Source organism: Eutrigla gurnardus, assembly GCF_963514095.1.
Source record: "Eutrigla gurnardus genome assembly, chromosome: 21".
NCBI classification, from domain to species: domain Eukaryota; kingdom Metazoa; phylum Chordata; class Actinopteri; order Perciformes; family Triglidae; genus Eutrigla; species Eutrigla gurnardus.
In genome coordinates this window covers 11,478,505-11,504,334 of record NC_139932.1, presented here as the reverse complement: position 1 = coordinate 11,504,334, position 25,830 = coordinate 11,478,505, and the positions used below count along the sequence as shown (strand labels likewise).

Genomic DNA, 25,830 nt, shown 5'->3' with positions numbered 1-25,830 from the left:
AAAACATTCAGATAACTAAACGCCAACTGACAAAAAAAGGAATCAATTATTTAAAGTAATTTATTTGGCAATACCCACTGGTTTAACTGATTCTGTCAATATAAATTAACAAACACAGCAATTTAAAGACATCACCATGAATTATGGAAATCTCTAGATTAATGACATGATAATGAGTTGCTTGCTAAATGTGAATTTATAATAAGTAAGAAATTAACCCAGTAGTATTGTGGTGTTTTGACTGCTGTGAAACCAAACAACCTGTTATCTTTATGAATGTACACAGCTCCTGCTATCGTAAGCTGTGGATGTACACACAACCCATTATGTGGCGCTACACTCAGAGGCTCTAATTAGCATTTAACACCCCATTCCGGCAAAAAACATGCTTAGAAAAAGACTGGTGGTGCAAAACTATGGGTCCTCAACGTGCTTTTTCATAATCTGTTTGAATGAGTGAATCAAACTGAGGGGGAGATGGTGAGAAAAAGAGAGAGAGAGAGAGGGCGATATGTTTTGAGAGGTCTTTTCAAGTGGCCATTTCATCTGTGCTAATTGATAATCCTCCGTGACTAACATGCCGCTGACTGGCCTTTGAGCCGCGGTAGCTGGAAAATGGTATTGTATGGTGATTTCTAAAGGATCTCAGAGAGGAGAGAGAGTGATAAGCTCAGCTGGACAAACACAGATTCAAGCTTGTGAGTCACTGACATCTCAAGAGATTTCATCGAGGTTAATATTCAACAAAAGGCAACAACATAAAAATCCCTTTTATTGAAGAATATACTTATATGAAGGGGCCTATGACAAAAATCGCCCGACCAGACACACAAATTTCTCTCACAATGTTACTGACAACATTCTTTCTCAGCCCTGGAAAAAAATAAATACATTATATCATAAACGTGCGATGACGAGTCGACTTATGGCTTTTACTTACGAGAAGTCGACACACTTTTCAGATTTCAGAGACACCCCTCTTCAGTCCATGCATGCACAATGTTCTGTTGAGCCGACTGTCAAACCATTGAAGCCGAGTGTCTCACATTTTCGTCTCCGTGAAAGACAGAGGCGACTGATGAAACTATTTCTATTGTTGTGTTGGAGAGCCAACTAATTAAGCTGTTATTTTCTACTGTTTGTGTTTTCCTCTCGGAGCCACATTTGATGGTGAAACAGTGCAGATATCAGTCTCTTACCTCTTAAAAAAGGAACAAGGTTGACGTCTAAATTGATGTCACTGTTTTATATATTATGAGAAAGACCATAAAGATGGCCTTCAGTCAGCGGCAACAGAAGCAATGGAGGATATCTCTTATTGTTTCCCTCTCTGACGCAGTTATTCTCTAGTATGTAGGAATGGGATGTCAACATGAAGATGACGGTTATTGAAGTCATTACTTTTTGTCTTGCAGGTTATTCAGTGCAATCCTGGAGCAGGCCACCAAGGGGGACGGGGGAACTCCTATCGGAGGGAAGGCAGCAGGCTTCGACGTCAAGGCTCTGAGGGCATTCAGAGTACTTCGACCCCTCAGACTGGTCTCTGGAGTACCCAGTAAGTGCTGAGAAAGAGAGAGGGAAACAAAGGCAGAAAAGAGAGAGCAGAAAGCGACGCTCTGAGGATCAGGTGTGGTGCGGCGATTGGGCGAGGTGGGGGATAAATTAACCGCAGATTGGAGTCGATATTGCTGCCCGACGCCACACGTACACTCGTACATGCACGCACATACACATGCTCACACAAGGACACCTCTTGTCAGGTACTTACAGTATGAGCTGATGAGTTGTCTGTCCGTCTGTCCGAGTTAGTCACTTCAGAAATCAATAATCCAACAGGCCAGACAACGGATTGGATATCGTGGATAAAGGAGAATGTGTGTGCGTGTGTGTGTGGCAGCTCTTGTGATTGCAATAGCAGAGAAATGCACACAGAATGCTAGTGCACATCCCGCACTGTTGTTGTTTCAGTTTAAAAGCATGAGTGCGGCTGCAGTGCAAAAGTATTTAGACTGAACCCTGTCCAGCATCTCTGGACTATGCTGAATTGGTATCAGGGCAACTGATGAGTCGCATGTTTGCTAGCTGATGTCGTATCCATACCAGTTTATTTTACAGCTAACAGGGAACAAGTGATGTGTTATGTAATTTAATCAACAGACACCTGAACCATTTCAAGTATTCCTCAGTCATTTATGCCACTTACTGTGGTTTGCAGTCGCTTTTGGGTCAACAAATTATGTGTGAATGAATGTACACCGTCTTTTTTTGACAACAATTCAGTCGTGATCACCTTTTAAGATAGATTATATGCAAACCTGTTCTTTGTTTGCAGAAGAATTAAGATTTAGATTCAAATCAAGCTGAACTGTTTTATCAAAAATTGGAAAAATCAAGTGATCTCATAAGGTGTTTTTTTATGTAAGCATGTGCCGAAATAAAATGTGTGACAATTAATCACATCAAATATGTAAAGCCATATTTTATCCTACAAAAACCAACATGGCTAAACATTTGCCTATTTCACCATCTTTATACAGATTTAGACTCGTCACTATTCCTATCACTGTTCTTAGTATGTATTGTTCTGAGCTTTTGTCCATCAAAGCATTCAGTGAATGAACTCGAAAGATCCATCGAACAAGATCCGTTTTGAATCTGCCATGTTTTGTTAATGTTTCTCAGAAGCTCATTGAAGTCGCGCTCTGAGTGGATGATCACATGCAGAAATAATACTAAAGCTTTAGAACAAATCTAATATAGTCAGTTTGGGTGCTTACATTGTGATTGACTGCCACATATTCTGCTATACAATGCACCCTCGATGCTTTTATGTGACTAAAAACTCTTTCAACATTAACATGAATGCATGTTTCCGTATTTCTGTTCTCAGCAGTTCCTCTGTGTGTGCGATGCAGGTTTACAGGTAGTGTTGAACTCCATAATCAAAGCCATGGTTCCTCTGCTCCATATCGCCCTGCTGGTCCTCTTCGTCATCATCATCTATGCCATCATCGGTCTGGAGCTCTTCATGGGAAAGATGCACAAGACCTGCCGTCACGACCACACAGGTACGCACACACACACACACACACACACACACACTCTCACACACGTGCAGATGGAGCGAGAGAGAGAATATGTCGACGAGGGTGCAGAGGTGCAAATACGACCACGCATGATCGAACACAAACGCCATCTCAACGCTCAGATTTGGAGGCCTGCATTCAACTATGTGTGAAAGAACGCTTCGGTGAGCATGTATTCACACTTCAACCCCACAGATGAGTATACACCACACAAACCTGTCCAACTGAAATAAGACCGCATACGTCTTTGACAGTAAGACATCACCTATCAGCCGTCAAAGCAGGGGGAAAATTGAGCTTAAACAGTTGAAACGATAACCTCCATTAATTATTGAAACCATTATCTATGTTTCTGTGTGTGAATAATTTGGACGGTAATTGAAACGGCAGTTGCCATAAATGATTGAAACAATTTTCAGTTAAGGGCCCTAGGTATAAATGGACTTAAGTGTTGTTATGGTGATTTTATAGGTCCCATGAGAGGCATTAGCTTTGTACAGGGTAAGTGCTGGTGGAATACTCTGTTATCCTATGCATCACCCTCAAGAGCTTGTTTGCTATTATTAGCAAACTACTTTTTTACATTTGATTTTTTTTTATGGCTGCTCTGTTTGGTTTCAATTCAATGTCTCCTTTTAAACTTTTTAGATGGAACTTTTTTGTTTCGCCAAATTATTTCGAGTTTATTTTGACTCCAGGAAAAGAAGAGAGAGTTAATTTCATATTTCTATACTTCTCAGAGTCCCAGTCATATGCTGCATAGGTAGTGTAAGGTGACTTACAGTTGGACCACTTCCAAAGTCTGAATGGGCATGAAACTCCTACAGTTGAATCATCGGTGCAAAAGATGAGCAACGATGCCAGGAGATATCTTTTATAGAGAGTCATAGGTTAGAAGCCTGCGTGTATAAAAACCTGAGGCTGGATGTAAATTACAACTCTCACTGAACAAATCAGTAAGAAACTTCCCATCACTGAGCACAGAGTTTTGGTGTGTCAATAATTCTTTCTTACAAACCAAGTAATCCATTAATTATTTTATATCAGTTTGTATCAGTTGATTACGTGACAGGAAGGATGCAGCTTAACACTCTTTCTCTTCCTCCTATATCTGTTGCCACAGGCACCATTGCAGAGGAAAAGCCAGCACCGTGTGCGCCTGTCGGAGCTTACGGTCGACACTGTAACCACAACGGAACCAAGTGTGAAATGGGATGGGAGGGCCCAAACGACGGCATCACCAACTTTGACAACTTTGCCTTCGCCATGTTGACGGTGTTCCAGTGTATAACCATGGAGGGCTGGACGGACGTGCTGTACTGGGTGAGCCGGACACCACAACAGTGTCTTTGTGTGTGTGTGTGTGTGTGTGTGTGTGTGTGTGTGTGTGTGTGTGTGGAGTGAGAGCCATACTGCTTGGTGCGTATAGCTATTGCTGTGTATCTGTTACATCAGTGCCACATGAGTGCTTTTGAAAAAAGAAATATATAAAGCAATAACACTTCTCTCAGAAAGGCAGGTATGAACACATAGATTGTTCAAAGAAATAGATACACACACACACATATACACACAATCTGTGTGTAGGTGTGTGTGTTAGCTCATATCTCAGGCTAAATCAATGCAGACAATATACTGTGTAATTGAAGGCGCCGATTCATTTGGAACGTGTGTAGAATCCTGATGCTTGATTCAGGTGTCAAACACACACACACACACACACACACACACACACTGCACAAAGGCATATGAACACACAATCCCTTCCTGAGTAAATGGCCAGCATGCAGCAGCCCCTGTCCAGCTAAATAAACCAATAGATTACTCTGTGCTGTTAATCAATGATAGGGTTCAATCAAACTCCCACATGTGCTTTCTTGAGAAAACATTTGATTTAGTCCTCTGAACGGAGGCATGGCTTTACACACAGATTATAATGTTGCTGATATCCCAATAATGGGTGGTAAGGGCTCAGTAGGTGTTGTGTCAGAATGAGGTAGTTACTGCCGTCTGTCTGACCACTGCAAAGCACTCATGTGGTACAGATAAGTGCCCGTTCTTGAGATATTCAATACATCAGTTCTCAACTGAATGTCTGCTTTAACTGCTACAATGCATTGAAATTGTGCTAATTTCCATTCATCTGATGGCCCCAACTTGTGCTTTTTATGTATTATCATTACATTCAGGTTACAGAGCGAAGCATCAATATCTCTGAAATTGAAATGATGATGTGATATTAGAAGGTTGTTGAACGACGCTTAATGCATTGATGAGTATTTAGTTCCTATACGATCTCCAAAGAGACTTCAGTCCATCTCGGTTCAAGTATAGGCAGTTCACTATTCAATGAAAAGGTATTGTTATCCTTTATCCTGTCTAGAGATTTTATTTTATTTCCTAATCCAGAAAAAGGTAGCTCATGGCCAGAATTTATTTTGTGCTTTTTGCTTTGCATGAAAATTTTAACAATAATGTAACAATAATAATATGATTATAATAGATAAACATTTCGTTCATTGTCAGTCGAGCAACAAGAGAACAATGGTACATTACATTCTAGGTTTTTGATCGCCAGTGATTTAGCCGTTAGAGGAACAGATTTTGAGCTCTGTGACTAGAATAATACATGAGAGGCACAATCTGCGGGTCACTATCAAGCAATATTGAAGTCAAGGAGGGCTAAAACATGTCAGGGAATACAAAAAAGAATGGAATGAACTGTTTCACTGGGAGAGGAGTTTGTTGAAGGGTTGATGTTTTTAGCCCATCAGTTTGGTGGCTAAAGGTAGCTGTCAGCATTGGTCAGTTGTGTGTGTGTGATCTCCTGTACATCCAAGCGTGTGCGTGTGTTGTTGTGTGTCTGAGTGCATGTAGACACATGGAGCAGAAAGCTTACAAGCTCTACACCCCTCCCGCAACCACCCTGTCTGCTGCAACCCTCCTGCACACGAGAGACGCAGAAACACTGTACGACTCACGCAGTACGAGAGCACTTGTGTGTATCCAGCTGTCTTCATAATGAATGGGAGCTATTTGTTTGGAGTGTAAATGATTACGACAAAACATTTATGCAACACCCAGCCTTCCATTAAGTTCCGGCCATGCATTTTCACACTTTTTATCGTCTCACATTTTTAGAAATATAGACAAATGACATCCAACATCTGCTGCCGTTGCAGCAAATTAACTCTCCGTCTCTCCCCTCCGCTCTCTTATCTCCCTGTTTGTTTGTTTCTCTCTGTCCAACATGTCTCCATGTTAAAGTGACAGCTCCTTGATTTACCTTATGTTCTTTTATTATTTTAATAATCTTACATTTCTGATGTAGTTGAATCCAGCCACACCATCTCCCCTTTACACCAGCCCTTATATTGGTCATACACACACTAGCAATCCTTAATAAACTGTCCAGATGAGTGTGTGGCATAAAAGGTCATCTTCATTGATTTCCCTGTGATTGTTTTCGTATCATATGCCCTGGATTCACAGCATCTAAATGTGTTTCCTGTAAACGTCCATCCACCTTTCCAAGAAAGGTTTTGCTCAAAGTGTGTAAACAGTGCACGTTTTGAATGAGAGCTGAGGTTTGTCATTGAGTTACAAGAGCAGTTAAGTGTTGTTTAGTGTGTTCTTAATTGCGACGCGTACAAATAGCTACTCTCCAGCAGGCAAACAAAAGGGTTTCTACACACACTCAATCATACGATACTGCCACTCTTGCTTTGCCAGGTCTTTCTACTGCTCTTTTTTAATACGCACTGCTCTTTTCTGGTTCCCTTCCTGTCATTTTGTCCTTCTTTATTTACCTCTCCAACACACTTTCTGTCCTTACTGCCCCCCATTTCATCTTCTCCTTGTCTTTCCCCCCCACATTTCTTCTTCCTTCTCATTGTCTTAACTGTCCTCTCTCCTCCACCCCACCAACCCTCTCCCTGTTAACCCCCCTCTTCTCTCCGTCTCCTTCTCTCCTATGTCTCTTGTCTCTCTCAGATGCAGGATGCTATGGGCTATGAGCTGCCATGGGTCTATTTTGTCTCTCTCGTCATCTTCGGCTCCTTTTTCGTTCTCAATCTCGTTCTGGGGGTGTTGAGCGGGTAAGAGGTTGTGCTGTCGTCATGTGTGTACAAATGTCTGTATGTGTGTTGTTTGTGATGTGGCTGCACAGTATGTAGTGTTTTAGTTGTGATGAATGACCATGCAAAGGGACTCCCTGGATCAGACATTTAAAGTGCAACTTATGGTCGATTTATAAGGATCTTGTGGTCAACCGAAGAGTGGAATCAAAAGGCCAATAATATGCAAATTTGCAAAGCTTTTTTAGGTTGGATGTGATGGTTCTTATCCTTAATAAGCCTTTACATATATTCATATTATTTATTTACCAAACCTAAGATCATGCACTATACTATGCCTTTTTGCCACATTTTATTCATTTATATACATATTATTGCTAAGCATTTTTTTTTGGAGGCTACTGATTTTAATTTAGTTAATTTTAATTGTTTTGAGTTGTTCGACTGATGTATAAATCCAGAATCCCATTATGTTAATTGCTTCTTCCTTTATCATCATTATTCCTGTCATCGGCTTCACCGAGGACACTCACTGCACGCAATCAAATAATCAAATAATGCAAAAGTTGCAGGACTAAACCACTTTTGTGTTTAACCATCTGCACCCAACAGGTGGACATACCAAACAGCAAAAATATGCATTTTATTCAGTGTTAACGGATTTACAGAATACCAAAAGATGGTTAGCCGAGAAGAGATAAAAATAATAATAATTAAACGCAGACAAAACGGAGGGTTCTAGACTCATGCCAGCAGTTAAAGTAGAGTTATACGTCTTGTAAAGTTCATCCTCGTCTAAAGTCAGGCAAAGATGAACTTGAGGATCACTGAACTGAGCAAAATCTCCCGCTCTTTCTCCTTTCTGTTCCGCTCAATCAATCCTTTTTCAGAAGCTTGAGAAACACACACACACACACATACATGCAGAAGAAGCAGGGACGAGTCCTCTCTCTCTATCTGTTATTTTCATGTCAGTGGACCTCAAGGGGCCACATGCCGTCACTACCTGTCTGTGATGGACAGGTGGACACACACATCCACATCACATTCAGACTCGCTGGACTTTCCTCTTTTGACCGGCACATGTTTAATTGCACACAAAAAGAAGCCTTTTTCTGTCTTTCTTTGAGTGACATTTTCTTCTTTTTGTCAGTCGAGGCTCAGTTTTAAGAGAACCTCGTCGTCGACTGCATTTAAAGCTCTTTCATGTGTAAACATGCATATTAGTTTAAATACATGTTTGTCTGACATGCAGATTAGCATGCATCTTCATACACTGTTTGTGCATGTGAAGCGTGTACATATTTGCATTATGCTGAGTGTGTTTGCTTCAATAAACGCTGCTTAGGCCGGCAAGCTGGGTGCTGCTGTAACCCGCTCTGCCAAGTCACGCTGTCTTAGTACAAGCACCACCCGGCCTGTAGGGACACACTGGGGTATTAATAATTCAGCCCTCAGGTCAGCCATGGAGGTGGGACCTAAAAAAAAACTTGCACAACAGGGAAAACACAAGAGGCAAAAAAAAAAAAAAAAGTTATTCTGAGGACAGGGTGAAGTCTGAAGGAAATGTGGCATTAAAAATGGAAATGATAGGATGGAAGGTGGCACTGAATCATTTTTTTGTGAAGTGTTTATAAAGGCTTCACCAGATGTAAATAATTTGATCATCAGTCAAATCAATTGCACTCAAAATGAAATAACAACTTTCACAGAATTAAATAAGAAATAAAATAAGACTAAATTGTTGTTGGCTGTTTATTACCAGATTACATTCTGAAGGGTAAACACATCCAGAGAGAATAATGTGTCTTGAGGACAGTACTGATGGCCGATCCACGGGAGTCCTGCTGCACAGTCTGTCGAGGTGTCTAACTGAAATGCCTTCTCTCCACAGTGATTAAGCCTGAAATGAGTCAAACTGTTTTTGAACGTGTAACCTTCAAATCCCAGTAAAATACAAGCGATCAGATACGTTTGCAGTGTGGCTCTGACAAATACTATGAATGCACCATAATCTCAGCAGGGACCCTGCAGAAGCAAACGGAGCCATCACTGAGGATCTAACCCCTCCCCTCTTCCCCTCCTCCCTTCTCTCCTAACATTCATTATTCCTCATTCCTTGCCTTCATTTCCCTCCCATCTTTACCTCCAATCCACCTCCCATTCTCCTCCTTCCATCCGTCCTCTCTGTCTCCTGTCCTTCGTCCCACCCCTCCTCCCCTCCATCTCTCCACCTAGGTGAATGATGCCGTAGGGTACAAGTGGCCCTGGGTGTATTTTGTCACCTTAATCATCATCGGATCCTTCTTTGTGCTAAACTTGGTTCTGGGGGTATTGAGCGGGTAAGGGCAAGGTTAAAGGTCACTTCAGACTAACTTCTCTCTTTCTCCTTTATGCCTTCATGCTGTTGGTAGTGAGCTTTGCTGTTGGAAAGTCTTTATTTCTGTCCACTTTCTGCTTCTGGTCATATGAAAGTACTGTACAAATCATGTACAGGGGGGGTGTGTTGGAATAAAAATATGACAATGTGAAAATATTCTAAATATAGCACACACTCGTGTATGGTTTGTGTAACAAATCATAGCGAATGATGACAAGTTTAGTATATTTTCCACTTGCTCTGATGACGATGATGTTCTAATGATGAACTTGGGTAGAGAACAGGTTTATGGGAGGGAAGTGTGTCACCCCTGACTGACTAACCCAAATCTGACTTTCCACACCCACAGTGATATGACGGCAGCATTGTGGGGGGAAAATATTCAAGGTCTATCTGGTCCAAACAGCTTGGGGGGGTTTGGCTGTCTGACTCTTTGTCTGACTCCTGACTAACGACGCTGTCAACACCCAACATAGCCCGACCTTTTACCAACTGCTTCCTCCGCGTAGTGTGTGTGGGTCACAGATTGGCATAATAACTAATGGCTAAACAAGAAGAAGGAGAGCGACGGGCAAACATCGGGTGTGACTGTCACTGTGTTTGTCTGGATTTGATGTAATGTGTGAATGGAAAGAATGGGGCGAGAGGCAGTCTTGAAAGAGAAAAAGGGAGCCGAAAAGTGAGGGGGAAAAAATGAGAATCCAATGATAATATAGGTTGGAAAATTGAGAATGATGCCTCAGAGTTTTGCATCCACACACACATACAGTACACACTGGCACACACACACAACAACAGATCAATAAGGATTGGGTCTCCTGTTAATGTTCTGACAAGCGAGGCAGTAGCGGTTTGCCCTAATGCTCATTGATCTGTCTATTGTGTGTGTCTGCTGTCTGTAGGTATGATCTGTTCATCATTCCTCCAAAATGTCTCTCTTTCTCTCCCTCTCTCTCACACACACACTCACTCTCTCCCTCTAATTCCATTTCGATGCTGTAGACTGACATGTCATGTGCCATTTTAATCAATTTTATAATCTATAGATCCTAATCTTGCTCTCAAGGGAACATTTTTGAGTCAAATCTTTGTTTTGATTCCATAATATCTGATTGAGAATATCCAGATGAACCTTCAGTTAAGTCTGAAACTACCATAGCTGCAAAAAAAAAAAAAAAAAAAGCAGCTGTAATAAGCTGTAATAAATAACAAGCAAAGAATTCTACTGACGACTGATATCGTCATTCAAAATAATCACCACAGGGAGGCTCCAGCTACGTTTACTTAAGGACCATCTTGGATTTTTTGAACACCCCAATACTCCCAACTCCAGTCAGCTCTCATCTTCGGCTCCAACCTGACCTTCACCAAGTGCAGCGTTTAATCAAGTGTCCCTTAATTCTTTCTTTTGTCCTGACACCTAGAAATAATTTCACCTGATTTCATCATAATGTTTCAATATTTCACACTCTCCTCACATTGATTTTACGTGTCTTTAATCGTCTTTGCTTCTGTCCTCCATGGCCATATAACCCCAAAAAATCCTGAGAAACTTAGAAAAAGCTGGTATCCTTCTGTATTAATAAAAAAAAGTCAGAACGTTATAGGAGTATTAGAAATCAAATGGATTGTTTGGTAATTCCACATTCACACTCTTCAATTGTAAGAATTGCAAATGTTATACAAAACGATAGCTGAGGCCCAATACAGAGCTCATATTCTCACCTATTGCCAAAACGTCTGGGCGGTGACCGATAGAATGAGATGGCATCAAAGGGTGAGGAGCTCAGTGATGCAGGACGACCTCGGTGCCGAGCCCCATCTCCTCCAGGTTGACAGGAGCAAGCTGAGGTGGGACAGCTGGTCAGGGATGCCCTCTCCCTCCTTCCCTCCCTCCTTCCCTCCCTCCCTCCAGTTGTCCACACTTGGTCAGTCAGTATGGGTGTCTCCATTCACATTCCCACCAGCCTATCAGGCTCAATGATTATTATGGGGCTCCATCAATCCAGACACTTTGAATACTGGGAACAAATTGCAGACAAATCCATGGATAGATAATAATATGGTATAACCAGTTTGTTTCCTTTGACAGTGTATATTTATGTGATGCTTTCATATTGTGTGTTCATGCCAAAGTCACCATGTTAATCAACATATAAACACATCTGTATGGATGTTCTTTCATCTGTATTTGCATACTAACACCTTTTCTTCTTGGCAGAGATTTCCCCTCTCCACTTTACATTCATTTTTTTCTCTCTCTTGAGCAGGTTTTCCTCCTTCCTGTCCTGCAGCGTTGTATAGCGTTCTGTGTTTTATTGTCACATGATTTGTTTTGCAGCACTTGCAGTCTAGATTTTCAGATTCTTTTCCCTCCTCTGTTTCTGCTTTCTCTCTCTATCCCTCTCCCCCCCAACCTCCCCACATCCCTCCCCCCCTGCTCCCCTCCTCCCAGAGAGTTTTCCAAGGAGAGAGAGAAGGCCAAGGCACGTGGAGACTTCCAGAAACTCAGAGAAAAACAGCAACTGGAGGAGGACCTCAAGGTAGGCCGTTGTCTCTGTGTGTGTTGAATTGAGGCGGCTGTTGAAAGAATATGTACAAATCTTCACCACTAAGATTCACTTTATATTGCTGGCTTTCAAAAAGGGGACATTTAAGGTGGATATCAAAGAGAAGTAAAAAAAAGTCCCAACAGTTTAAGGCAGTACGCATAGAAAGCAGAGCAGATGTTACAACTTGCTTTCAGGTAAAGTAAAGATAAAGTGCTTTTTATTGTCATTATGGTGTCATGATGGTTAGTCCTTTCAGCTGTGATAAAAAGGGAAACTCAAAGAGATGGAAAAGTACAGTTTATACATTAAAGTATTTTTTTAAATCATAGTAAGGACAATAAAAGTGTCCAGTATAAGAACGGGTACAGGAGCATCAATAAAAAAATCCAAATAATGTCAGATATCTGGAGTTTTGTTCATAAGGAGACTGCTAACCACTCAGTATTTTCTTTATCTGTGTGTTTATATGTGTGCGCCAATATAGGGCTATTTAGACTGGATCACTCAGGCCGAAGACATTGACCCGGAGAACGAAGAGGAGGGCATGGACGATGACAAACCTAGAAACTGTGAGTACTACAGTGTGTTGTTTTTTGTTTTTTTACAGTGAAATATGCCGAGTGCGAGTGATGATCTATTTGCTCCCTGCAGTTCGCCTTGAGGATGACTATGCATGTGCGCGTGTGATGTATATATCGTTGTGCAGCAGTTAGATTTTTCTGTGTTTATGTGAGACGGCGTGGTTGGATGGATCGTGTTTATATCTGAGGACATTTTGTGCTTCATGCACACAAGAGGAAAACCATGTAAAACCTCGTGTTTGGTCTGTAGTGAGCTCACTGCACTCTCCATGGCATGGTGGTGGTTCATAGCCTGAATGAACAACTGGCAGACTGAGAAGATGTGAATATTGCCTGCTTGCTTCTGGCTGAGGTTTAAAACCTGTATATTAGCAGAATGTGTCAGACTGCAGCTAATAGCCTCCGGGCACACCCTCACATACACACATAAACACACACACACATGCACCCTGAGGACTGTGTGTAAATTAACAGCCTGTCTCTCTCCACAACACCTCCAGAGAGAGGCAGCCACTCATAGAACATGTCTCCCCAGGACTGAACTACATTTCCTGGGGAGGAGATGTATAGCGCTGGCCCCTTCTGACCTGGAGATTTGTTCTTGGAGAGGATTGATGGAGGGATGGCGAGAAAAATAGACAGGAATAGTGTCTGTATAATAATTGAGCTGTTCAGTATGTACAGTATGTAGTGTGATCTACTTTGTAAAAGCTTCAAGCTCAACTTCTTCATATTGATGGCGAATGAATGAATGATAAAGACTAAATATGCAGAGGCTGAGCACTCATTCTGCACACATCTTCTACAAACTAGTCAGCTCATTCTGAGAAACACTGAGGAATGCCAAGTGAAGAAGAAAAAAAACGGGGGGGGAGGAATGATGATCTAATCTTTCAGTGAAGCTCCAGAAATTACCGTGGTCAACACCCCTGTGGCTAATCTGTAACAAATCTACTTGTTTTCACCTGTTACCGTGGTGCTCCCCTGGGCCAATCAGTGGCAAAAACACAGCAGCAGCGGCTGGCACATTAACAAACAATTGGCCCCCCAATTGCGCCAATTTTGTTAAATGTCACATCACAATATGGAGATGCCTCTTTCCTTCAATTTATTTTTTCGAGTTCTGCGTGCACTGATTTTATGTCCAGACAAGCTCCAGGTAGGTGTAGGAGAACGCAGCTTGATCTAGTCTTGTCCAATATAAACATATATAAGACTAATTTGCAATCAACCATTTATTTTTAAGAATAAAATGGTTAGTATAAGTCAGATGTAGGGATGGGACGCTATATTCAGTTCTTTACTTTATTAAAGGGTAAAACTGAGGCCTTTGGATGACAGAATGATTGATACATCTGATCAGATGTTCTCATTTGGAAACATCAATCATCCTTCTGTTTGTGAAGGTTGGAAAATCAAGTCGCTTGGCCATATTGCTCTGTCTCCCTCTCTCCTCGATGGATGGAGCCTTCTCTGGGAAGATGAATGAGGGGCAGCTTGTGCCCGCTGCCCAGGACATGTTGCCGAGACCATGCACATGTCCTAAGAAGGAACAGGACACTTGGAGTATAGAAGAGGGGATAGCAGAGCGATGGAAAATAGTTGTTGAGATATGAAAGACGACTAGAAATACAGAGACATTGAATTTGTGTGACTGAGATGGTATTCGGTACTACAGGGACGTCATATTGATTCATGATCTGAATTGAGTATTCAAATAAAGACAAATATTCAGTGTATGCGGATGTTTTTTAGTAGTAGATGTACACTTTATTGATTCCCAATGTTTTTAGAGTGAGTGTGCAGAGAGACACTAAAGTATGGTGGTTATCTTTTATGAGGTAATTTCCAGCACATACACACAAGCACACTCACTTATATTGGTGATTTGAATGGTGTATTTCCTTATGCAGATTTGTGTGCATTTCCTGCAGGGATGCACTGATATTGGTGAAAATTCTAGGTTTTTATACATTATATAAAAGGTATAATTCCTGTCAATTTTGAAGATTTTTTTTCACCTAATAATGGGTGTGATTTATCATTTTAATAATACATAACAATTTGCCAAAATTATATCTATGTATTTATTTGTATTACATTTTGTTTTACGAAGTTAAGAAAGCAATGTTTAAGCGATACTGATTTTTCCTTACACATAAAAGAATGATCCCAGTCTCCTTCACACAGTGATGCATCCTCCATCCGTCCAGCTTATTAATTCATAAGTTAAAATTAAAACACTGCCGGTTTTCTTTCATCATTATCTTCTGCGATTTAGTCAAAGCTTAGATGATCCTTGTGTGGTGATTGGTTAATTTAGAAGAATAACTGAGTGATCATCTACTGCATGAGTGCATAATGTGTCGCTGTGCATTTACATACATCTTTGTCTACGAGGTGTTAGTTAGGTTGCTTTTATGAGTCACATGCAGTTTTTATTTCCGCTACCGTACAAATTGAATTGACGAAGAATATTGCTCGTATCATCCTGTAGTACGCTTGCACAATCGCGTACGAACCACTGGATAAATCCAACAATAGAACGATGCCAGTACGGAGGAGCACGCTGATGAATGTAGGATGATGCAAAGAGAGTGAGAGGAAGGGGTGAAGTGGACAGAAGACAATAGATATTGTGTTGGCCAAGAGGACAGAGAATGGGACGGACAAATGTTTTGTACTGTGTAGTGCTCAGTGAAAACCACGCAGTAACCTGCTTTTGAGTGTTCACTTCCTCCGTTCTCTGGAATATAAATCCCAATAAATGAATCCTCTTCATGTACCTCCTTTTTTTTAGCGTAGAGAATGAGAAGGTTTTAGTTCAGATATGAAGGCAAATTATAGCAATGAAACGGAGACTTAAAGTCTAAACGGTACAAGAGAGAAAAAGGTTACCTTCTTGTCGGTTATGCTTGTAATACATCTCAAATTACGATAACAGCTGGAGTAATGCAATGAGGTGTGACTGTAAAGAGGGAACGGCTTTTTTAGCAGAATCAAATCGTGCTGAATTCTTTGCAACAGTGTGTGCATTTTTATGAGAGCCAGAAGAAGAGCATGAGTGTTTGGATTCACAGTGTTTTCGGTGTGCTTATTGTGAGAGGCTGTTTGTGTGTCCGTGTTGCTGAGCCGTGCTCTCTATCCCCCAGGTAAGAGCCAGCGTTTTCAGTCCCTGCGCGGAGCCGTGAAGAAAAATGCGGCTTTCCTTCGTAAGGCGTGTGCGTCTGTCTGCATGGTCCGACACTAGTTGAAGATTTACTGGAAACGTGATTGTAGACATGCAAGAGAACTGCACCTCCTCTTCCTCCTCCTCCTCTCCTTTCCTCCTGCGTTGTAGTGGAGCACCTTTTTTTCCCCTCCATTGGCTGCCTCTCAACACTGCAAAGTAGTTTATTCTCATTGTCTCCCTCACCCTGTAAACCTTCAATTGAATAATAACCTCAAGGCCAAATATATTAACATTATCTCGCAGTGGAGTCTTGGACTTTTGCCACCAATTACTATCCATGCTGCTGACAGTACTGAATGTCACCTTGACCACAGTTCATGTTGTTTAAATTGCGTGTAATTGAAAAGAGGAGAAATATCAGTGAAAGCATTGAGGGCATGAGGAGATAACATCATTTCCGTATTGAGATGCAGCCTCCGTTTTCCTTTTATAGGTTCGTAGGGAAGGAAACCGTCCGCATCTGCCTGACTTGTCTGCAAAACAAAAACCTCAAGAGGACATTGTCATCACAGAAAACAATTGGAGTGCAGTTTACACACTAAAAACATCTGTAGTATTTGTGATGTCACAGTCCTCTCCTAAAATCCCCCTGCACTGTTGGCAGCCATGCCAGCTCTGACAATAAAATATAGCAGAGAAATAGCTACAAAATTTGAATTTTAGATCTTTTTTTAATTTATTTTTTATATAAATTTCAACCAGTAATTGTCAAATTGTTAGAAATATAAGATACTGGTCGTTCTTTGTTCTCGACTTCAGTTTTGAGTGCTTTCATTATTTTTAATTCCCAATATGTGACACTTGCCTTGTGGGCAAAAAAAGACTAAAATTCAAAATGTGACATTATTTTATTAAATTGACACTGCATGAAAAACCTTAAATGCCGAATATTTAGTGTAGGATTTGAAGTATTTGATTACAGGCAGTTTGATTAGACATTTGCATTGCTTGAAATACCTTAGAATGAGTAATGAAGAGGACTTTTCAGTGTGGTGACACGGAAACAAAACAGATCCACACACAAACAAAAACACAAACTTCCCACTACTGTAGTGAGTACTTTTATCACAATTCAGTTGTATAGCTTAAGGAGGAGTTTGCTTATTTCCAGTGCTATCAGTTCATAGTTTAAACTCATTCACACATGCCAACATCTGTGAGAATGGATAAATCCCTTTGCTGCCCTTCCCTGTCTTTCTCATTCCCTCCCTCGCTCCTTCCTTCATTTCCCAGTTCCATCTCCTTCCGTCTCTCTGTGTCTCAAGTCTTTGGGGTTTTCTCTAACAATAGGTATTAAACTAGTTCAGAGCTCCATTGAGGAGAAGTCACAAGGCTGGTTTTATATTTGAAAAAGGCTTTAGCCTCGGGAGAGACTAGAGGGCACCGAGTGCTTTTAACTAAGTACCATAACAGGAAGTGGCATGTGTCGAGGTGGCATACGGCGTGTTCACAGCCGAGGCATTATCGTTCACAGAGACTGTCCTGATCCGTACGCCGCAGAATTCATCCATCACCAAGCATGAGGCTTTCAAACCAGCTGTTGATATAAAACAATACATATGTATATCAGCCACAGGTTTTTAAACCAATAAATGCTGCAAATTGCTGCTGAAAGTAGATTTTATTAGCACATCTGCATGGAACACTATTACAAATGTTAGTAGGAATGCAGAAGGGGCCAATGTCAGGAATTGCCAATTGTGTTTGGAAAGTGATTTCTATTACGGGAGCTGAGATAATAGAGCACAGTTGCATTTTTGTGAGTTACTAAGGTAGAAAAAAGAAATAATTGAAGATGATGATTAATCATTTGTGTTTTTGCAAGAGTAGGTGTTGCTTTATAAAACAGTGGAAATCTGACTATAATAGAAAATGCATTGAGATTCATATCAGGATCTGCTTCTGGTACCCAGAGGGTGTTACAATAAGTGTTTTAGGTGAGGGGGAAGGAGCTGCAGCTCGTTCCCGCAGGCAGCCAAAGACTGACGGAAGCAATAAAAAAGCAACGTATCGCTTACTTCATATCAGTCTCTCGACCAGCCGTCCCCACATTCATCCCGTTTTTTAACTCTCTCCATCCATACCTCCCTCCATTATTCAGGCACTCCCTTCCATCAGAGTTCTCCTGCTTTTTCCTCTTTTACACCCATCCATACTTGACTGCTGATTTATATTACTCCTGTCCGCAGCAGCCTCCCGCTTCCTGGTATTCATCCTTCCATCTTTACACACAAATACACTTTAAAGGACAAAGTGACACATTTGCAGTCTACTTGTTGCTTTATAAATAAAAAAAGCTTAATGAACACATTTTTAGATGTTTGTGTTGATCCCGCCCATGCTCTCATGGCTTGATTAAAGTGTAGAAGGCTGAATAAAAGGCATTATAAGGTTTTTTTCTCTTTCCCAGAATCTTGGCTGCAATTAAGCTCCAACATCCCCCCGCAACGTTTGCAGACCAAAGACCCAAAATCTCCAGCATGTTTTTTCTTTCAATCTCCATGAGCTATAAAAACACAAAAGGGTTTTGTTAAGATTTAGTTCACCCCGAGTTCAGCAATCCTTCAGCTTAGACGTTGAAATCCTTCCTAATAGCTGTTGCAGAGGTTGTGTCCCAGGATCCCAAACTGGTAAATATATGCCACTATGGAAAATTAGCGTGTAATTAGTATTATTATTATTTTTTTTTTATGGTTTTAAAATGTTATATTGTTTTTTTTTTAGCAGTTTGACCCAGAATCCTGTGCTGCACTCAGTATTTACCTGTGAAGAGTGCAGTAAAAAGCCTAAGAATGATGTAAGTGAGGATGTGAGGACTCATTTCCCTAGCATGTTAATTAATTTCCCTTTTCTTTCTTTTCCTGTTTTTCCTGCATCTGTCACCTCTTTTTTTCTCGGGCTCCACTCCTGTCCTTCTCTCAGTGAGCATGCCAGCCAGCGAAAATGAATCGGTCAACACAGACAACGCCCCCGGGGGAGACGTGGAGGGGGAGACCTGCTGCACCCGGCTAGCGTAAGTACCTCACCTCCTTCATACGTGCCTCTTCTCCTCCTTCTATCCCACAGCTCTCTCTCGGTCACCCTCTGTCAAGCCCAAGGATGAACTCCATCCTGCATCTTTCCTGTATTAGCACTTCAATGTTGGCCGCGGTACAACTGGCTCAACCTCCCTCTATCCTCCACTGATCTCATAAAGCCAGACCTCCGTCTCATCAAGCTCACAGAGGTTTGCAAGAATCACGCCAACGTTGGAGCAGGGTGACGGTGGGCTGTCGTCATCCTCCCAACTGATACAGATAGCGATGACTTGGGTGGATCTTGGGTGACAACTAAACAGCCGATGACATCACTAATTTTCCCCCCAAAAAATCCATGATCTTGATGAAACCCAGGCAAAATGGATTTAATATGACACCGAACCACCGTGCCTTATCCTTTGTTCTGGTAGACTACAGCTAAGCAGCCTCATTGAAGTCTGAAGTTGATTATAAGAACAGATGCTGGATCTTAGATTTTTATTGCTGAATTGAAATATTAAAATTAATGGATGTTTCATAGCAAAAAGTACATTTTCACAATGTAGGAAATGCAGGCTCATAGGTTATACACTGTATTTTTTAAGGTAATCCAGAATTTGAATCTTGTTATTTCAGTTTTACTTGTACTTGTGAGAGAATATGTCCGTGTTTACTGAAGACATTTTATAGCTTCATTAACAGAAGGAGAAATGAGAGAGAGTGAATCATGTGGTACAAAGAGAGTTTGACCATCTTTCCATACTAAAGGAAAATGCAGAAAAGCAGCACGTCTCTCATGGCTGTGTCTCATCTAATAGTAATCCAGGTTGTTTTTTCCTTTTCTTCTCTTCTTGGTTTCTACTCTTTCTCTCTCACCTTTGTTTGTTAGTGATGTGCTTTCCTCCATCCCCCAGGGGAGCTCACGAACAGCTGACTCATATATCCCCCCCTTTCATTTTACTTTATCTTTTGTATTATTCAAACAAGTGCATGCTTTCTTTCTTAGACACGAGGCCAAGCAGGAGCCATGACCTCAGCGGGGTCCACCGCAGCAACACACGAGCAAACACACCTACATACTAAACCGTGCATCACTGGGAACATAGCACAATAGAATAGACTAGAATGGAGGAAGTTACTGTTCAGAAGGGAATAATACACAGCTGAAAACAAACTGTATGTTGACCAGAGGAACAGGAAGGCCAGAATGAACACTTGGATGGCACACTGTTGTTTATCTGCACTCTCGTTCTCCGTCTGTCACTTTGTCTTCGTTATGTTTGTGTTCATTTGTTCCATCAGAGCAAAACACAACAAAGAATACATCATGTCTGACTCTTCGAGAGGTGCCACAAACCCAACATATAATGCCTAATAGACGTTGAAACAATCATTTTAGTAATTTGTGTCATTCCAGGTGATGCATATGTTGCGCTGTGTAGTAGCTATTGTGGAATAATCTGCCATTTACTTTTAAGCATTAATGGTTTTGTCTCTAAAATGAACAATAATATAAAATTATAATATCTCAGAAGAGTTCATCTTCAAATGCTCAATTTATCTTAATGGATTAATAACAAGTTTACTTGAAGCTACTAGGAACTTTAACTCTGTGTTGATTTTGGCGGCTCCTGTGGACAAACGCGGTAGTTATTCAGAGCACAAAAGTCCCTTTAGAAAAACCTCCAATTTTCTCACCAGCCATACGGTCTTGGCCTCCAGCAGTGAGGTGTTGGCTCCCAGCAGGATATGCTGCAACAGCAAGGCAAAGCTCTGCTCCAGGCCGGAGGAGGAGCTGCTGCTGTGTGTGGAGATCTCCACCTCCCGCTGGGGCTCTGACCGCAGGTGTGGGGGGGGGGGGGGGGGGTCACTAAGCCAGACCTGGGTCTGTGCTGCCCTCAGATCTCTGGCGGAGGCCCCACTGGAGTCTTAGCTGCAGGAGAGTTTCTGGTGAACCTGCAACAATAGCAGAAGCCAATATTCTTGCTGATGGTCTTGTTTACTTCTTCAGGTTATATAGAGGCATAGGTATATTATTGAGACCGTTTCATAACCACTTAAAAGTTCCTTGCAGTAACTTTATCAATTGCATGCATTAAAGATTGAATATTTAGCAAAGAAAAGATAAATATTCCATCACTAAATGCTTCTCAATTAGATATTACACTGTATAAAAATGTTTGTGGCACAAGGTATAATTTTCTCACTCATAACTTCTAAAACGGATATATATAATAAACTACCTGTTGTTTGAAAATTCTCATAAAAGCGTATAAGAGAGATCCTCTGAAGGAGCTCCAGAATTTGCACATTCAATTTTGAGCCTTACATAAATAAGTGCGTTTCACAGGAATCAGACTGTCCTCCACCAAATGAATAGTAAACCTTGCCAAGACTGGTAATACGAGCTCTCATCCTTCCTCTGCGAGACTGCAATAAGTTTTGCTAAGGGCATTCGCTCGCACTATTATGGAGATGAAACTCGAGACTTTCAGCGTTTGGCAATTCTTCTTCACATTGCTATGGAGACAGACCTCGGGTTGGGAGCTACTTCAACGCCCGCTGATCTCCATAATCGAGACGGACACATTGAGAGAAGAGCCGCGTGTACTGTCAGCCACCGTATCCAGCCAGTCACTCATTTTATTCTACCGTTCAGCCAGTCAGTGAGTCATTTCATTGCTTCAGTCAGTCAGCAGATCAGTCAATTCATCTGCTTTTACAGACTAAATCGCTACACAGGCGGTGACAACAGCTCCTGTAATACTCATCACAGCGTGTGATGCTGCTACGTCCGCTTTGGCTTTATTCAGTTTCTCAGCCATAAAAGAACATCATTGAATATGGTCATCGCATTCACCAAATTCACCAAACCTTTGTTCTGTTTGGTGCTTCAGGTTTGGTCATCATTGAAAACCCTTGGCTGAGAGAAGATATCAGCATAAATTCATGTTCAAATCCTGTTTTTCCTACATTACAGATACACTTTCCTCCTCTCCACTCTTTCCAGAGACAATGTCTTTCATTATCCCTTGTCCTCAGTACTTCATGTATGTACCTTTTGCTGTTACAGTGGTGACCAATCAACAGACCGTTCTCTATTAATACATTGGGAGCTGATTGGAGGAAATCCAAACTCTAAGCACTTTTGACTGGATACCACTGTATATATATGTCTGCTTGGGGTGATTTGTTCAAAAGAAAAGTGGTTGAACTTCCTGAATATTATTCAGTTATGCACTAAAAAGAAAAATACTTATTTTGTGCTTCACCACAGTCTGTAAACTAGCGAATGTTTGCTTGGTGATATAAGGTAATTGCATCTCAAAAAGGGCGGGATCCACTGGACCCAGACGACCCAAGTTGTTCAAGGAACACATTTGCGAAGGCAAATACCCCCCCTTCTCAAATCACCCCTTTCGTGTTGCGTGCCTGTCTATGTGTGTGTGTGTTATGTGTGTGTGTATAATCCATTCTGTTTTCTGTGTTCCAGAAATAGGATCTCCAAATCCAAGTTCAGGTTAGTACATGTTGTTTACCATAGTCTTTTTATGTCACCTCTTGTTTTGTCTCTGCTGCTGTGGTTATTGTACTGTCGCTGGACATTCAAGATATTAATTCCAAAGTGAGGAGTGCATGTCCGCTTGTGTCGTGTTGTGAGTTGTCTCACGTAACATTCAGTGTGCGCATCATAGCGAGAGTGTGTGCCGTAACTGGCTCTAAATAGCTCACACACACTCGACTAGAACGCTGGTGAAACATTAGAATGAGTGATTAAGAATAACACTTCCTGGTGAGCTGTGTTGGTGCCAGTGGAGTAGAGGGGGGGGCAAGTACAATTCATTGATACACACACAACAGAAAAAGAGAGATGGCAGTGGAGGTCTGGATTCATTGAGTTTTTATGATAGATTTCATGCCTTAAGAGACTGTGAAAGCATGTGAAACAATGCTTAAAGGTATTGAAATTGTTCTGGACGGTTAACGTTGTGTCCGTCATTGACTTCCTTTTAATTACACTCTGCCATTTTGCCAATGTGCAAACATAGATGTGACTGTGAGGTGTGAAAATGGCAATAACCAGAAACAATAACTTTGTTATGTAATAATAAGGGCAGGGAAAGTGCAAAATTCCTTGTTTACACAACGACACAAAAACACGTTGAATTGTCTGAAAAGGAAACAAATCTATTTTCTTTGACGCTTATTTGAACTACTTCGTTTGAAGCAGGACTTCCCCTTGAAGCGTGAATCACAATGTAACACATTTCAGTTTAAATTTGTGCCTTCAATCATTTCGTAAGAATGAGCGTTTTCTTTCCCTCGAATGGTGCGTATCTCATTCTGCAACAAAGCTCGTCGTCCAGGTTCTTTCTTGGTGGGGAAGGTCTTTGAGGATGACTAACTGTTCCACAGCTCTGCTCTCAAAAAAGCAGACAACCGCCAACCGAGGGGTGATGCCATCACTACTCTGTAGACAGACTAATTGACTCTTTCTTTTTCTTCTCTCTCCTCCCCTGTTTGTTTTCCACTCTTTCCACACTTTGAACATTCTTTGTTTTTTTTCCCTTATTTCTGCCGTCATGGTCTGCCTCTCTGCTCTCTTTCCCACGTCCCTCCCCTTTCCCCACCTCTCCTCTCTTTCATCTTTCCTCACCTTCCCGTCTCTTTCTTCTCAATCTCTGCCTCTTACATCCTCAGTCGATACTCCCGGAGGTGGAACAGACTGTGTAGGAGGAAGTGCCGGGCGGCGGTCAAATCCCAGGTTTTCTATTGGCTGGTCATCTTCCTGGTTTTCCTCAACACTCTGACCATCGCCTCTGAACATCACCAGCAGCCTCAGTGGTTAACTGATGTACAAGGTATGTAAGCACACATAGGTTCACGTACACATACCTCTTTTCATTCAGATCCTAGCTAAATACCACTTTTTCTTTCCATCCCTATTTATTCCTCTTTCCAACCCCTTCCATTCCCCCTTTCTTTCTCTCCTGTCATTCTTCCTCCTCCCCAGACATAGCCAACAAGGTGTTGCTCGCACTCTTCACTGGTGAGATGCTGTTGAAGATGTACAGTCTGGGTCTGCAGGTCGGTGGCTCACGGTCAAATTATGTTTCTTTCGTTTTCATTCGTTGTAACGGGAAAAGATTGTGTTTTGTTTATAAACTCTCACATAGTCAAGACATTTGCTGAACTCTCCACAGGCGTACTTTGTTTCGCTCTTCAATCGCTTCGACAGCTTCGTGGTGTGTGGAGGAATCCTTGAGACCATTCTGGTGGAAACCAAGATCATGTCTCCTCTCGGCATCTCCGTGTTGCGTTGCGTACGCTTGCTGCGAATCTTCAAAATCACCAGGTTTGTATTGACATTGAATATTGAAAAGTATCCTTTTGCCCTTCCGCACACACACAGTACACACACATTTCAAATTCACCTGTCGCTGCTCTGGACAGTGAAAGATAATTCCTTCTGTTTTTAACACATGCACACGTCTCTCCCCCAGATACTGGAACTCCCTGTCCAACCTGGTGGCCTCGCTGTTGAACTCTGTTCGCTCCATCGCTTCCCTCTTGCTCCTTCTCTTCCTCTTCATCATCATCTTCTCCCTGCTCGGCATGCAGCTGTTTGGGGGGAAATTCAACTTCGACGAGACACGACGCAGCACCTTTGACAACTTCCCCCAGTCTCTGCTCACCGTGTTTCAGGTAATGACGCTTCGTCTTTTCCCATTTGTACATTTAATCTAGTGTCTTACAATGAAATGAAACCCAATAGATCACTGCCACAAGGTTTAGACTCCTTTCCAAAGGAAATCTAACTTTTATAAGATTTTCTTTATGCAGATGAAACTTTAATTCCACTAATTTCTTTCTCCACAGATCCTAACAGGCGAGGACTGGAACTCGGTGATGTATGATGGTATCATGGCGTACGGTGGACCGTCTTTCCCTGGCATGCTGGTCTGCATCTACTTCATCATCCTCTTCATCTGCGGAAACTGTATCCTGCCTGAACAGACCCCACATAAAGCCGCTGCATGGCAGCCTGTGTAGTGTGGATCTAAAAGGAGGTCGAGGGGGGGTCTTTGTTAGTGGTCTGATTCTGTTAAATTGCCTTCTATAAACAGCATAACAATGTGGTTGATTGTGATTTGAATAAAAACCCTGTTTAGGATGCAGTTGAAGGAGGGATGGGTTTGTTTTGCATGATATGATTCATGAAGTCAAAACGGTCTGCTGGAGGTCACAGAGGATCTCTACTCAAGCAGATGCAGAAAAGTAACTTTAATCTTCGCTACCGAGATTATTTGCAACCGACCACAGTGATGATCTGACGGATCAGCAATATCCTTAGCTTCACCCCTGTGAACAGATATCTTACTGAATGTCTTCTTGGCCATCGCTGTCGATAATCTGGCAGACGCTGAGAGCCTGACATCCGCGCAGAAAGAAGAGGAAGAGGAGAAGGAGAGGAAGAAACTGGCCAGGTAAAGCAGAAAGAGACAGTTAGACATTTAGCTGAGATAAAGAAAGAGGAAATAAAGAAAATAAAATGTTTGGGTGCATTGGGAGTGAGTTGCTCCAATCTCAACATCCTAGATAGTAACGCCTTGAGGCATCTAAGGATGCTGATGCTTGAAATCAAAGTACTGACAATGCTTAACAATTAGAGAAACAACTTATTATGTTTTTTGACGACAGGCTTATATTTGCCTGCTTTGCTTTTCTGTCTAAACCAATTCAATTCAGTAATTTAAGCCTCTCTTTGCCTTCTGAGGTAATTTGTCAGCAATGGTAATGTTAGATTTTAGTGCAGCTGAAGAAGATAGCATCTCCCTTAGTGGCACAAAGCATTAAGTGTCTCCTTTTTTGGTTGCAACCTGTATTGAGCTGAGGGAAAAAATG

The 25,830-nt window shown here is 41.6% G+C and overlaps 1 protein-coding gene across 4 annotated transcripts in view; it reads left to right on the top strand.

Moving 5' to 3' along the window:
* The window catches only part of cacna1c (calcium channel, voltage-dependent, L type, alpha 1C subunit), a 176,879-nt gene that overhangs the window by 111,104 nt on the left and 39,945 nt on the right, over positions 1-25,830 (top strand). For 3 of the 4 annotated variants that reach the window (XM_084039299.1, XM_084039301.1, XM_084039300.1), the window contains exons 5-18: positions 1,416-1,555; positions 2,916-3,068; positions 4,210-4,409; positions 7,080-7,183; positions 11,998-12,085; positions 12,579-12,663; positions 18,830-18,920; positions 22,418-22,444; positions 23,626-23,786; positions 23,939-24,012; positions 24,129-24,280; positions 24,429-24,630; positions 24,805-24,925; positions 25,298-25,412. In XM_084039299.1, coding sequence (XP_083895425.1) covers positions 1,416-1,555; positions 2,916-3,068; positions 4,210-4,409; positions 7,080-7,183; positions 11,998-12,085; positions 12,579-12,663; positions 18,830-18,920; positions 22,418-22,444; positions 23,626-23,786; positions 23,939-24,012; positions 24,129-24,280; positions 24,429-24,630; positions 24,805-24,925; positions 25,298-25,412 — 1,713 coding nt within the window. Of the gene's footprint in view, positions 1-1,415; positions 1,556-2,915; positions 3,069-4,209; positions 4,410-7,079; positions 7,184-11,997; positions 12,086-12,578; positions 12,664-15,827; positions 15,888-18,829; positions 18,921-22,417; positions 22,445-23,625; positions 23,787-23,938; positions 24,013-24,128; positions 24,281-24,428; positions 24,631-24,804; positions 24,926-25,297; positions 25,413-25,830 lie in introns of all 4 variants that reach the window. The other variant, XM_084039298.1, reaches the window with a different exon arrangement.